The sequence below is a fragment of the Oncorhynchus masou genome, chromosome 27 (genome assembly GCF_036934945.1).
Source record: "Oncorhynchus masou masou isolate Uvic2021 chromosome 27, UVic_Omas_1.1, whole genome shotgun sequence".
NCBI classification, from domain to species: Eukaryota; Metazoa; Chordata; class Actinopteri; order Salmoniformes; family Salmonidae; genus Oncorhynchus; species Oncorhynchus masou.
Genome location: NC_088238.1, coordinates 13,917,266 through 13,931,590, shown reverse-complemented (window position 1 = coordinate 13,931,590; position 14,325 = coordinate 13,917,266). Strand labels below are relative to the sequence as shown.

Genomic DNA, 14,325 nt, shown 5'->3' with positions numbered 1-14,325 from the left:
TGCCAATACTATTGATAATTCACATGAAATAAGCTGTCATTGGGAATAGGGCTGGGAAAAGGAAATGTTTCATTTTTATTAGATTTGGTGGGTCTGTAATCATCTTGTTGGGCGTGGAGGATAAGCATAGAAAGCCTGAGCCAGATATATCAGATTAAGTATGGTACTGTAGCTGACTCCTTTGCTTTATATGATGCAGGATATACAGTCAGTATGACCCTATCATAAATACTGTATGTTTGCTGGTTTATAATGATATGATCACTCACAGACTGTATTATTAAAGATATTCACAAGTGAACCAATGAGGACGCTACATCCTGAATCTCAATAGCCAATGAGACCATAATAATCATAATCAACTCATGTTTACACTTGACCCTTGACCTCTGAAATTACCTCTGGCTTCTTGACGCGTCCCTCCTGGAAGGAGCAGGTGCGTGGGTCGTGGGTGCAGTCATGTCTGTATTTACACCAGTGGCACTGGTAGGGGCTTCTCACACATGACAAACACCTGAGAGAGGAGAAGGAGAGAGTAGAAGGAGAGAGGAGTATGAGAGAGGAGAGAGGGGAAGGAGAGAGGAGAAGGAGGAAGTGAGAGGAGGAGAGAGGAGAAGAAGTAGGAGAGAGGAGAAGGAGAGAGGAGTAGGAGAGAGGAGAGAGGAGTAGGAGAGAGGAGAGAGGAGTAGGAGAGAGGAGAGAGGAGTAGGAGAGAGGAGAAGGAGAGTGAAGAACAGGAGAGAAGGAGAGAGGAGAAGGAGAGGAGAACAGGAGAGAGGGAGAGAGAGTGAGGAACAGGGAGAGGAGAGAGGGGAGAGAGTGAGGAACAGGAGAGAGGAGAGAGAGTGAGGAACAGGAGAGAGGAGAGCTGGAGGGAGGGAGGATAGCAGAGAAAACACTAGAGAGTGAGGAACAGGAGAGAGGAGAGAGACTATGACATTACTTTAATATTCTTTAGTTATGGGTATCAAACATCAATGATATGTTACAGTTTATAATGACATTTTCAACACTTCCTTTAAAAAAAATGTAATAAGCGGGTAATTCTGACTGTAATTGAGACTAGACATGTAGACTTACGACTTGTGGACGCTGCAGTTGTAGAAGACAAAGCTGGTGTTGGCGAAGACCAGGCCTGTCTCCTTGGACTTGAGGTAGAGCTGAACTATCTGGTGATCAGCTGGAGGGAGGGAGGATACAGAGAAAAACACTATGAGCAGGGTTGGACCACACCAACATATTAGATTACCTGGGATGTATTCACTAGCAAACAAACAGAACCAAAAAGAAGCACATGGAACATAACGGGGAGAGACCTATCTGAATTCGTCACACAGAAACTCTTGTTTTTGTTGTGAAATGTTTTCCGTTGCAAAACATTTTTTTAATTGTTTGCAAAGGTGTGCACTAATGATTACACCCCAGAGCACCTCAACCAATGGGAGGGGCTGACTGATTTTATGTCTATATCTACTATATCAAAGATGTACTGACTCTAGGATCTCTAGTCTGAATTATATATCTACTATATCAGAGATGTACTGACTAGTATCTCTAGTCTGAATTATATATCTACTATATCAGAGATGTACTGACTAGTATCTCTAGTCTGAATTATATATCTACTATATCAGAGATGTACTGATTAGTATCTCTAATCTGAATTATATATCTACTATATCAGAGATGTACTGACTAGTATCTCTAATCTGAATTATATATCTACTATATCAGAGATAGTATATATCAGAGATAGTATATCAGAGATAGTATATCAGAGATAGTATATCAGAGATAGTATATCAGAGATAGTATATCAGAGATACTATATCAGAGATATACTGACTCTAGTCTGTCTGCTCCTGTCCTTCTGTCTGGTTTCCTAATGAAGGACTGTGTGTTAATGGAGGTGTCTACAGAGACAGTCTGTCTGCTCCTGTCCTTCTGTCTGGTTTCCTAATGAAGGACTGTGTGTTAATGGAGGTGTCTACAGAGACAGTCTGTCTGCTCCTGTCCTTCTGTCTGGTTTCCTAATGAAGGACTGTGTGTTAATGGAGGTGTCTACAGAGACAGTCTGTCTGCTCCTGTCCTTCTGTCTGGTTTCCTAATGAAGGACTGTGTGTTAATGGAGGTGTCTACAGAGACAGTCTGTCTGCTCCTGTCCTTCTGTCTGGTTTCCTAATGAAGGACTGTGTGTTAATGGAGGTGTCTACAGAGACAGTCTGTCTGCTCCTGTCTTCTGTCTGGCTTCCTAATGAAGGACTACAGAGACAGTCTGTCTGCTCCTGTCCTTCTTCTGGTTTCCTAATGAAGGACTGTGTGTTAATGGAGGTGTCTACAGAGACAGTCTGTCTGCTCCTGTCCTTCTGTCTGGTTTCCTAATGAAGGACTGTGTGTTAATGGATGTCTACAGAGACAGTCTGTCTGCTCCTGTCCTTCTGTCTGGCTTCCTAAGAAGGACTGTCTACAGAGACAGTCTGTCTGCTCCTGTCCTTCTGTCTGGTTTCCTAATGAAGGACTGTGTGTTAATGGAGGTGTCTACAGAGACAGTCTGTCTGCTCCTGTCCTTCTGTCTGGTTTCCTAATGAAGGACTGTGTGTTAATGGAGGTGTCTACAGAGACAGTCTGTCTGCTCCTGTCCTTCTGTCTGGCTTCCTAATGAAGGACTGTGTGTTAATGGAGGTGTCTACAGAGACAGTCTGTCTGCTCCTGTCCTTCTGTCTGGTTTCCTAATGAAGGACTGTGTGTTAATGGAGGTGTCTACAGAGACAGTCTGTCTGCTCCTGTCCTTCTGTCTGGCTTCCTAATGAAGGACTGTGTGTTAATGGAGGTGTCTACAGAGACAGTCTGTCTGCTCCTGTCCTTCTGTCTGGCTTCCTAATGAAGGACTGTGTGTTAATGGAGGTGTCTATGAAGGACTGTGTGTTAATGGAGGTGTCAGAGACAGTCTGTCTGCTCCTGTCCTTCTGTCTGGTTTCCTGTCTGCTCCTGTCCTTCTGTCTGGTTTCCTAATGAAGGACTGTGTGTTAATGGAGGTGTCTACAGAGACAGTCTGTCCTTCTGTCTGGTTTCCTGTCCTTCTGTCTGGTCTTTCCTAATGAAGGACTGTGTGTTAATGGAGGTGTCTACAGAGACAGTCTGTGTGTTAATGGAGGTGTCTGCTCCTGTCCTTCTGTCTGGTTTCCTAATGAAGGACTGTGTGTTACAGAGACAGTCTGTCTGCTCCTGTCCTTCTGTCTGGTTTCCTAATGAAGGACTGTGTGTTAATGGAGGTGTCTACAGAGACAGTCTGTCTGCTCCTGTCCTTCTGTCTGGTTTCCTAATGAAGGACTGTGTGTTAATGGAGGTGTCTACAGAGACAGTCTGTCTGCTCCTGTCCTTCTGTCTGGTTTCCTAATGAAGGACTGACTCAGAGAGTCTGTCATGTTTAATTCAACAGGCCAACAGACATCTCCTCCCCCAAAGACAGGAAGAGAAAATTGTCGTCTCCCTCCCTCTCTGTCACTCTTGTCTTCTTTTACCCTTCTTCGCTGCCTCTCTCTGTTGCTCCGGTCTTCGTCTCCGTTCCCTCTCTCTTCTCTCTGTCACTCCTGCTCTCTCTCTTTCCCTTTGTGTTGCTCCTGTCTTCCTATCCCTCCTCTCTCTCCCCTCTCTCTCTCTTGCTCGCTCTCTCTCTAACAAAAGGGGTGAATCGTTCATCAATCACGGTAAAGTGTGGCTGACAATGAATCTGTCCTAATTAGAGCACCTAAATGTTACCTTGATGCCTGCTAGGCTGCTATCACTAGCTCACTACCCCCTCCCTGCAGGGCCCCTCGGCCTCTCTCTCTCTGACACTGCCTGAACAAGATGGCTGCCTAATGAGGCACTCCATCCCTATCCATTAGTGTGGTGTTTCCTAAAGGACAAAATACACAGACGTGCCTGAAGACTTGTATCAGCTCATCGACCTAACGCCTTTAGCTCAGCAGCCTAACACAGTCTTGCTCCATGCAGCCAAGTCAGGTTTAATCTCAGACAGTCACATACATGGTAACATGTTACTGCGGCATCAACAGCTTTACATGATGTTCATTTGGCATAACACTGAACACATGTTCCTAATTCCCCTAAGTACCCTTTACTCTATCAGTTATACATCTGTGCATAGGTTGTGTGTGTGTTGTGTGTGTATATGTATGTATGTATGTATGTATGTATGTATGTATGTATGTATGTGTGTGTGTGTGTGCAACAGGATGTGTGTGTATGTCAGTGTGTGTGAAGGGTTAGGTAAAGGTATTGTGTATAAGTAGGTGAGTGGGCGTGTCTGTTTCGTGTGTGTGTGTGTGTGTGTGTGTGTGTGTGTGTAATTGAGTCCGGGTTTGATGTGAAGGTGTAATAGCCCATGTACACTGTAAGTGCCCCCCCCACATACTGTAAGTGTGTCCCCCTCTGTACTGTGAGCAGGGGTTTAGTGTGTGTTAGGCCTCAGTGGGTCCCTCAGCCCTGTAATTTCATGGTGGCCTGCTTGCCCCACTCCCAATACTTATAGGTGTTATTATTCATGCCATGCTGTAAACAATCCCACCGTTGGGCTCTCACCCACCCGAGGCCGCTGCCAAAAAGCCAGTCATCTGCTAATTTAGCTAGTGTATGGTTATCCTAGTCTGAGTCCCAAATAGCACCCTATTCCCTATGTAGTGCCTACTTTTGCCCAGGATCTGGCCAAAAGCACTACATAGAGAAACAGGTGGCATTTGGGACGCAGACTCAACATCAACAATAACAATGAAAGTGCCCATGTGAATGGCCTTTCTCTCTCTTCTAAGGCCTTTAGTCCTTCCCACCTTTACATTAAGCCAGCAGCTTTCTCTCCAGCTCCTGTTCATTCACTATGAAGACTGATGGAGAGAAAACTATTTAAAAGACATTCGCTAAATGTGGTACACAAATAAACATCTGCAGAGTATTTGTAGGAGGAACAATTCAGGGGGTTTTCTTTCTCTTTTCTCTTTAGCAGGATTAGCATTGTGCCAACGTGAACCAACAGCTAGCGTTAGTGCTCCCTTACTACTTTTGAGGAGGCGTTAGCTTAGCCAACGTGAACCAACAACTAGCGTTAGCACTCCCTTACTTCTTTTGAAGAGGCGTTAGCATAGCCAACGTGAAGCAGCAGCTAGCGTTAGCACTCCTTACCTTTTGAAGAGGCTTCTTTTGAAGCAGCAGCGGCAGCTTCGTCTTCATTATCTCCACATGGAGACGTCTGGGTATTATGAAAGATTACCAGTCCTCCAGACAGCTGCCCAGATGTGTGCACTTTTCAATTATACCTGGGTTAACCAACCACGTCGAGGAGGAGAGAAGCGAGGGATGAGAGGGGGACAAGAAAGCTTAGCTCGGAGAATGAATGCTGTCAAAAGCGTTTTTTGGCAGCGGGATTCATTTTTAACCGCTCCTCCCCTTCACTTTGCTTTCGAAATGAGTCCCGATCTGCCCGCGCTCAGGGCTGTTGGGGTCCCACATGTCTCTGTCAGCATACCTCCTCCGTGAGAGAGTAAATAAATAAACTCTCTCTAATGACAGTTGATTGGGTGACTAAACACGTTCTAGGGCGCTGCTCCGAGGGTTCCGGGCTACGATGGGTAACAGGGAATTTAAGCCCTCGTAACCCCAGACCACACGAAGACCCAAATGAGACGCAAATCAGTTCCCACATTTAGCAGGTCCCTGGCTTAATGAGTTAGTGTTTTGGCTTCATACTTAAACGAGTTAGTGTTTTGGCTTCATCAGTAACACCTCCATAAGCGTCAATACACTCATGTAAACCAAGTAAAAACGTTTTTTAAATAACATACTCAAAAGCAAAACCGAGCTCTTTGATTGGTCTGTAATCAGTCAGGTATCTTATGCTACAGACCTTTGTCTACGATAATGCGAGGCACCTCCTTCTCGGCAGGCGAGCTGCACCTGATGCGGTTCCCCTCCACCAGACCGTCCATCTCAGCCAGGTCCTCAAAGGTACAGTTGACCCCTGCAGACAACTCTGGGACGTTATGGGCCTCCAGGATCAGCTGTGGAGAGAAGACAGAGGAGGGTTACATATGGCATCAGGGGAGAAGAGCGGAGTAGAGGGAGGGGGTGGAACTGTCCTGTGTGGCTCAGTCAGTAGAGCATGGTGCTTTCAACGCCAGGGATGTGGGTTTGATTCCCACGGGGGATCAGTAGGAAAATATATGCACCAGAGATATAAGTATCTCTGGATAAGGGCGTCTGCTAAATGACTCAAATGGCGTGAGAATTGGGAGATATTCCATGAGTAGAATTGGGAGATATTCCATTAGTAGAATTGGGAGATATTCCATTAGTAGAATTGAGAGATACAGCGATGGGATAGATGAATGTATAGTGTCATCTGATGGTGGAGGGATAGATGAGGGGGAGAGAGGAGGGAAAAGAGGACAGCTGGGGGTAACGATCCCCTGTAGACATACCATGCCGTGATAAAGCCACAACATGGAGGGTTCAGTGAGTAGCAGTTCACCCTACATCACATCACACATCAGTATAGGCTCTGGTGTCCCAAATAGCACCCTGATCCCTATGTAGAGCAGTACTGTTGATCAGGTGGCCCATATGGCTTGGTTCAAAAGCAGGGCACTATATAGGAAAAAGGCTGGCATTTGGGACTCAGCCTATATTAGCATATCGCAACAGAAACATCAACATGACAGGATGTCTTCAGAGAGGCAGGAAGTCTTTCCTGTCCAGAGGACCATCTACGGCTCTCGCTGACTCACCCATCCATTAACTCATTCTGACATGAATACCTTTACAATGGACATGAGAGAGAAGGAGAGAGAGAGTGAAGGAGGGAGAGGGAGTGAAAGAGAGAAAGTGAAGGAGAGGGAGAGAGAGTGAAGGAGAGAGAGAGGGAAGGAGAGGGAGAAAGAGTGAAAGAGAGAAAGTGAAAGTGAAGGAGAGGGAGAGAAAGTGAAGGAGAGAGAGAGAGTGAAGGAGAGAGAGAGGGAAGGAGAGAGTGAAGGAGAGAGAGAGAGAGTGAAAGAGAGAAAGTGAAGGAGAGGGAGAGAGAGTGAAGGAAAGAGAGAGAGAGAGAGAAGGAGAGAGAGTGAAAGAGAGAAAGTGAAGGAGAGGTAGAGAGAGTGAGAGAGTGATAAAGAGAGAGAGTGAAAGGGAGAGAGAGTGAAAGAGAGAAAGTGAAGGAGAGAGAGTGAAAGAGAGAACGCGAAGGAGAGGGAGAGCGAGTGAAGGAGAGGGAGAGAGAGTGAAGGAGAGGGAGAGAGAGTGAAAGAGAGAACGTGAAGGAGAGAGAGAGTGAGTGAGAAGGAGAGAGAGTGAAGGAGAGGTAGAGAGAGTGAAGGAGAGGTAGAGAGAGTGAAGGAGAGGGAGAGAGATAGAAACAAAAATACAAGGAGAGAAGAAGACAGCAGGACATGTTTGATGAGCATCAGCTCTGTGTTTTACAAAGGCTGCTGGCGATTCTTTGACTGTTTGTCATCTGGTGAACACTTGGAGGCCAATGCCCTCCTTGCTCTGTCCCCCTGGGCTACCCACCATGCCCTGCGGCAGGCCGCGCCAATTTCACATCCCACTTCTACGAGTACATGTCCCTGAGAGAAAGGGAGGGAGGGGGGAAGGAGGGAGGGAAGGGAGGAGCTAGGTGGAAAGGGGGAGGAGGAAGGTGAGAGGAAATTAGGTATTGGGGGGGGGCAGAAATGAAGGGAAGAAAGAGGCAGGATGAGAAAAGGAAGGAGAGAAAGCAAGAAACAGTGAAACAAGTATGCAAGCAGGTAGGAGGGAGGGAGGGAATGAGGAAGAGAAGGATGTAGATTCCTGTTGTTGATAGTGCTGAGTAAACTGCCCTCCTCTCTAAAGAGCAGAGGATGAGTGGGGGGGGGGACTTGACAGACTTGACGAGTAGAAAAATAGTCCTTGAACAAGTGAGAAAGGGGGAGAAAAATATGAATGGGGTCAAGACCAAAATATAAATATTGAGGTGGCAAATAGAGGAGGCCTTGCATCCATTCTGCTGTTGGCCGCAGCACATTTCTAATACGGTGCCAGAGAAGCTCCTGTACGGTGTGAGAAGGGCTGACCTGCACTGTTTTTATATTGCTGTTTAGTGTTTAATGAAAAGTCTTAGGCTGTCGCTGGGCACCGTACAGATACAGGAGCTTCCCTATTACTGCAGAGGAGCCTCACTCAGCCAGAGACACAGCCCTCTTCCCACTTCATTTCTTTTTCCTTTTAAGGAGCAATGTGGCGCAAGTTTTCTTCAATTACATTTGGAGCAGTCGCGGCCCTAACCCGAGCCGCCCGGGCCTAAACATGGAGTAGGAAAATAAGCTGTGTTCCGTGTCAATTGAATCACACACACACATGGAGAGAAATAGGTTCTCGCGTCTCTCCTTAATAATACACTGCGTCTCGCGTGGAGGATATGATGTGATAGATCGTATTGGCTTGGGTTGCCATAGTGACATAAAGAGGAGGATGTTGATCTGGGGGTGGTTCATTTAGATGCATACTGTACATGCCTCCTTGATTTGTATCACATGTGGCAGATTATGACAGCTGAATATACGATGCATTATACTGTAATAACACATGGTATGACACATCTTATGACTGTCATCCACTGAGAACAGAGTGTGAGATTCCATATGCCTTTTGGAATCCTATTACAATGTGTGAATACATCTATTGTCACAAGCTGTGAGCATATTTGAATTCTCATTGTAGTGAGAGACAAGCAGCCTGGTGACAAGTCATTATCTTCTCTTCTCTGTCTGGAGGCATGTGAATACAGACCTACAGCAATATACTTGTAATAACACTAACAGTAGAGTCCAGACCTCCTCTGTGAAGCTATTAGAATTGTATTTTATCTCAACAGGGAGCGATCTGGTCAGTGTACTAGCACCTGCTCTGGGAAGTCTTGATAGGATGGCTGTTATATCTACAGACAACAGCCCCAGAGACACTCCAAAACAAACGCAAGAGGAAAAGCTAATGGGCAAATAAAGAAGAAAAGCACCTCAATGCTTTTACGAGAGAGAAACTCCTCTGTAGAGGGCTCCAGATTATCTTTTTAAACTAATATTTAATAACTAAAAGGTCAAGGACTGGCCCTGCCTGCCCGCCCAGTCTCACCAATCAATTGGATGGGAGATCTGTTGCGTAGAGAAAGGTTAAACACTCTCAGAACGCCAAGGCAGTGTGTGTGTGTGTGTGTGTTTGTGTGTGTGTGTGTGTGTGTGTGTGTGTGTGTGTGTGTGTGTGTGTGTGTGTGTGTGTGTGTGTGTGTGTGTGTGTGTGTGTGTGTGTGTGTGTGTGTGTGTGTGTGTGTCGCTCTCCATGATTATTATTATTATTACACCCATGGAGCTGAACGTTCAGACAGTACCCTGAGAGTAGTATCTGTACATGACCTTACCCTTCCTCATTTACGTTTATATACTTGGCCAGCAGAGATTAAAAGCAATCTCATATCCCCATTACGTATAAAATGGGATTGAAATGACACTGTAGATCGTTGGTATTCAAAGTTGGGGGGGAACTGCAGTGGGGTCATCAAAATAAATATCTATTTTTTGGGTGTGGGGGGCACAGATTATTGAGATCATTTGAAAAATTCAATTTATTTGAATGAGACATGAAAATGTAATGAATTGAAGTTACTTGTGGGTGTAAAAATCTAATTTAAGGTTGTGTCATTATTTTGGGGGTGGGGTCATGATAAATTATCACAAAAAAATTGGGGTCCCCAGAAATTCCGACGGATAAAATGGGGTCCCAGCTGAAAAAGTCTGAATACCAATGTCATAGATGGACAGGTGGATGCAGTGTGTTGCATTAACTGGTGTACTGATCTACAGTCTAGTCCTACAGGACACACCAAGCATTAACTGTTCTACAGTCTAGTCCTACAGGACACACCAAGCATTAACTGTTCTACAGTCTAGTCCTACAGGACACACCAAGCATTAACTGGTCTACAGTCTAGTCCTACAGGACACACCAAGCATTAACTGGTGCACTGATCTACAGTCTAGTCCTACAGGACACACCAAGAATTAACTGGTGTACTGTTCTACAGTCTAGTCCTACAGGACACACCAAGCATTAACTGCTCTAAAGTCTAGTCCTACAGGACACACCAAGCATTAACTGATCTACTGGTCTACAGTCTAGTCCTACAGGACACACCAAGCATTAACTGGTCTACAGTCTAGTCCTACAGGACACACCAAGCATTAACTGATCTACTGGTCTACAGTCTAGTCCTACAGGACACACCAAGCATTAACTGATCTACTGGTCTACAGTCTAGTCCTACAGGACACACCAAGCATTAACTGGTCTACAGTCTAGTCCTACAGGACACACCAAGCATTAACTGGTGCACTGATCTACAGTCTAGTCCTACAGGACACACCAAGCATTAACTGGTGTACTGATCTACAGTCTAGTCCTACAGGACACACCAAGCATTAACTGTTCTACAGTCTAGTCCTACAGGACACACCAAGCATTAACTGGTGTTCTGATCTACAGTCTAGTCCTACAGGACACACCAAGCATTAACTGGTGTTCTGATCTACAGTCTAGTCCTACAGGACACACCAAGCATTAACTGGTGTTCTGATCTACAGTCTAGTCCTACAGGACACACCAAGCATTAACTGGTGCACTGTTCTACAGTCTAGTTCTACAGGACACACCAAGCATTAACTGGTGTTCTGATCTACAGTCTAGTCCTACAGGACACACCAAGCATTAACTGTTCTACAGTCTAGTCCTACAGGACACACCAATCATTAACTGGTGTTCTGATCTACAGTCTAGTCCTACAGGACACACCAAGCATTAACTGGTGTTCTGATCTACAGTCTAGTTCTACAGGACACACCAAGCATTAACTGTTCTACAGTCTAGTCCTACAGGACACACAAACATTAACTGGTGTTCTGATCTACAGTCTAGTCCTACAGGACACACCAAGCATTAACTGATCTACAGTCTAGTCCTACAGGACACACCAAGCATTAACTGGTGTTCTGATCTACAGTCTAGTCCTACAGGACACACCAAGCATTAACTGGTGTTCTGATCTACAGTCTAGTCCTACAGGACACACCAAGCATTAACTGGTGCACTGTTCTACAGTCTAGTTCTACAGGACACACCAAGCATTAACTGGTGTTCTGATCTACAGTCTAGTCCTACAGGACACACCAAGCATTAACTGTTCTACAGTCTAGTCCTACAGGACACACCAATCATTAACTGGTGTTCTGATCTACAGTCTAGTCCTACAGGACACACCAAGCATTAACTGGTGTTCTGATCTACAGTCTAGTCCTACAGGACACACCAAGCATTAACTGATCTACAGTCTAGTCCTACAGGACACACCAAGCATTAACTGGTGTTCTGATCTACAGTCTAGTCCTACAGGACACACCAATCATTAACTGGTGTTCTGATCTACAGTCTAGTCCTACAGGACACACCAAGCATAAACTGGTGCACTGATCTACAGTCTAGTCCTACAGGACACACCAAGCATTAACTGGTGCACTGATCTACAGTCTAGTCCTACAGGACACACCAAGCATTAACTGTTCTACAGTCTAGTCCTACAGGACACACCAAGCATTAACTGATCTACAGTCTAGTCCTACAGGACACACCAAGCATTAACTGGTGTACTGATCTACAGTCTAGTCCTACAGGACACACATATCCAGCCAAGCACATGAAAATGGAATTTAGCTCCAAGCATGAACATAGCTAAAGAGACCTGGTGGACATTATTCTGCCGTCACCCCTATCCGCCAAAAACACCAGTCCACTTCTTATTCACCATAAACCGTTGGTGGTGTGATTCTACAGAGAGGGTTTGGCTAGTGTCCTGGGGAGTGTTTGTGTACTGTAATCTGATTGGCGCCTGGTGGGTGGCGCCAGGATTACACAGGGAGAAAGAGGGAAAGGCTACGGCCTGCTTTGATGGGTTTACTGACACAACACAACACAGGTGGAGAGAGGAGAGAGCACACACACACACACACACGCACACACAGCGTCCCTCAAAGGAGCTGCCCAGATCAGCAAGACTCATACAGTCATACAGTGACCTTAGACAGCAGAGGTGTTAAGACATCAGACTGACCTTAGACACCTCTAGTGTGGCGGAAGAGGTGTTAAAGAGGTATCTACTGGTCAGTCTGCTGTCTTAACACCTCTCCATCCACACATCTACTGGTCAGTCTGCTGTCTTAACACCTCTCCCTCCACACTAGAGGTATCTACTGGTCAGTCTGCTGTCTTAACACCTCTCCCTCCACACTAGAGGTATCTACTGGTCAGTCTGCTGTCTTAACACCTCTCCCTCCACACTAGAGGTATCTACTGGTCAGTCTGCTGTCTTAACACCTCTCCCTCCACACTAGATGTATCTACTGGTCAGTCTGCTGTCTTAACACCTCTCCCTCCACACTAGAGGTGACTACTGGTCAGTCTGCTGTCTTAACACCTCTCCCTCCACACTAGAGGTATCTATTGGTCAGTCTGCTGTCTAAACACCTCTCCCTCCACACTAGAGGTATCTACTGGTCAGTCTGCTGTCTTAACACCTCTCCCTCCACACTAGAGGTATCTACTGGTCAGTCTGCTGTCTTAACACCTCTCCCTCCACACTAGAGGTGACTACTGGTCAGTCTGCTGTCTTAACACCTCTCCCTCCACACTAGAGGTATCTACTGGTCAGTCTGCTGTCTAAACACCTCTCCCTCCACACTAGAGGTATCTACTGGTCAGTCTGCTGTCTTAACACCTCTCCCTCCACACTAGAGGTATCTACTGGTCAGTCTGCTGTCTTAACACCTCTCCCTCCACACTAGAGCAGCAGCTACACAGCGTCTATATAACCCCCAGTATCACTGATCATTACGCAGAAGTCTGTGGAAGCCTTGAAGCCAACGATAATAACGCGTTGTGTAGATAGACAGAGACAGAACACAGCTACAATATACAGATGATTAGATGATAGTTAGGTGGCATGAGGTAATGCTAGGGGAAACCCTGGCCTTGATGGACAGATCTGTAAGGACCTGTGACATGTGAGGGGATAATTACGTTATGGCCATTGGCTAAAGATGATTCCCCAGGCTTAACCGTGTTAGTGAGGCACAACATCAATACCTTCAACTATGACATGGTTCATTGGACCACTGAAATGGTTGGGCGTCTCCTGTTTGTTTCCTAATCTGATTTTCCCGATGAGACCGCTCATTCCGCCATCGGATGCAATACCAGATGATGGTATATTGTATACTGATATGGTTTCTGGTCACCATAGTAACTGTAAGCCTACTAAAATGCAATAATATCGGTCATTGTGCCAGACACTTCTTTTTCATTTTAGACTGGTCAGGTTCAGTGGGGCACGAAATGAGAGAAAACATTTCCAAACGGAGGAGGCGCTATCTGAAGATGTCCAATAAGAATGGCAATATTACATTTTTCCGTCTCAAAAGGTTTTCTGTTTTCGTGCCTAGTGGACAGGACCCAGGAGGAAGCAGTGTTTTGAACACACTGTGACCGTGCGAAGTGGTCGCCACTCACCGTGACGCTGAACTGGGACACGGAGATGTTGCTGGGGTGGACGCTGAGTCGGACACACTGCTTGATGTCCCAGGCGAACCTCCGGGGCTCGGCCGAGCGCTCGCAGTTCTCCTTCCTGGTGCACCTGTGGGAACACAACGTAACAGAGGGGGGAGGTTATTCCCCGTAACACCCGTCGCAGCCTTCAGTCAACCCCATTGGAGCCTCGTTCACATGGCTTGTCCCACCTGCTGAGCGCCTGGGAAACCAGAAGAATGTTAGTTACCTGTGTGAAAGAAGTGGAAATACCTGGGGTGATATTAATACGGGACATTCATCATATTTCTACCAGAGCTTTATCCACGGATACTCGCCATTCACTGTGACTGGACAACCCTAAAACAATGGCCGCCTCTATTTGTGGAAGTGGAGCTGCTCTGTTGTGAGAAGGGGGACAGGCTCTGTCTTTGTGAGGCCATCTTAATGAGGGCCATTCATGGGCAGTGCCAAGTGCAGGTGGGGGGCGGGGATGGGGAGCAAGGGATGGATTACCCCCCTCTTAATCCAGGGCCAGGTGGTCTAATCCATTCCCATTATATTATGTGGGTTGGTAAATAGACCTAACTCCCTCTTTCTCTCTGCTTTTGTCCCTGGGAGAATTGTGTAGTTCACGTTTCCACACACTAGTATCTGTTGACAGTGGGCTGCTGCTGCTGG

The 14,325-nt window shown here is 46.1% G+C and overlaps 1 protein-coding gene across 1 annotated transcript in view; it reads right to left on the bottom strand.

Annotated features, from left to right (window-relative positions):
* Window positions 1–14,325, bottom strand: part of LOC135516590 (plexin-A4-like) — a 104,851-nt gene that overhangs the window by 67,706 nt on the left and 22,820 nt on the right. The window contains exons 2-6 of the mRNA XM_064940937.1: window positions 13,857–13,867; window positions 13,630–13,753; window positions 5,900–6,053; window positions 1,081–1,180; window positions 400–514 (exon numbers count right to left, since the gene is read on the bottom strand). Of these exons, the coding sequence (XP_064797009.1) occupies window positions 400–514; window positions 1,081–1,180; window positions 5,900–6,053; window positions 13,630–13,753; window positions 13,857–13,867 (504 nt within the window). The remainder of the gene's footprint in view (window positions 1–399; window positions 515–1,080; window positions 1,181–5,899; window positions 6,054–13,629; window positions 13,754–13,856; window positions 13,868–14,325) is intronic.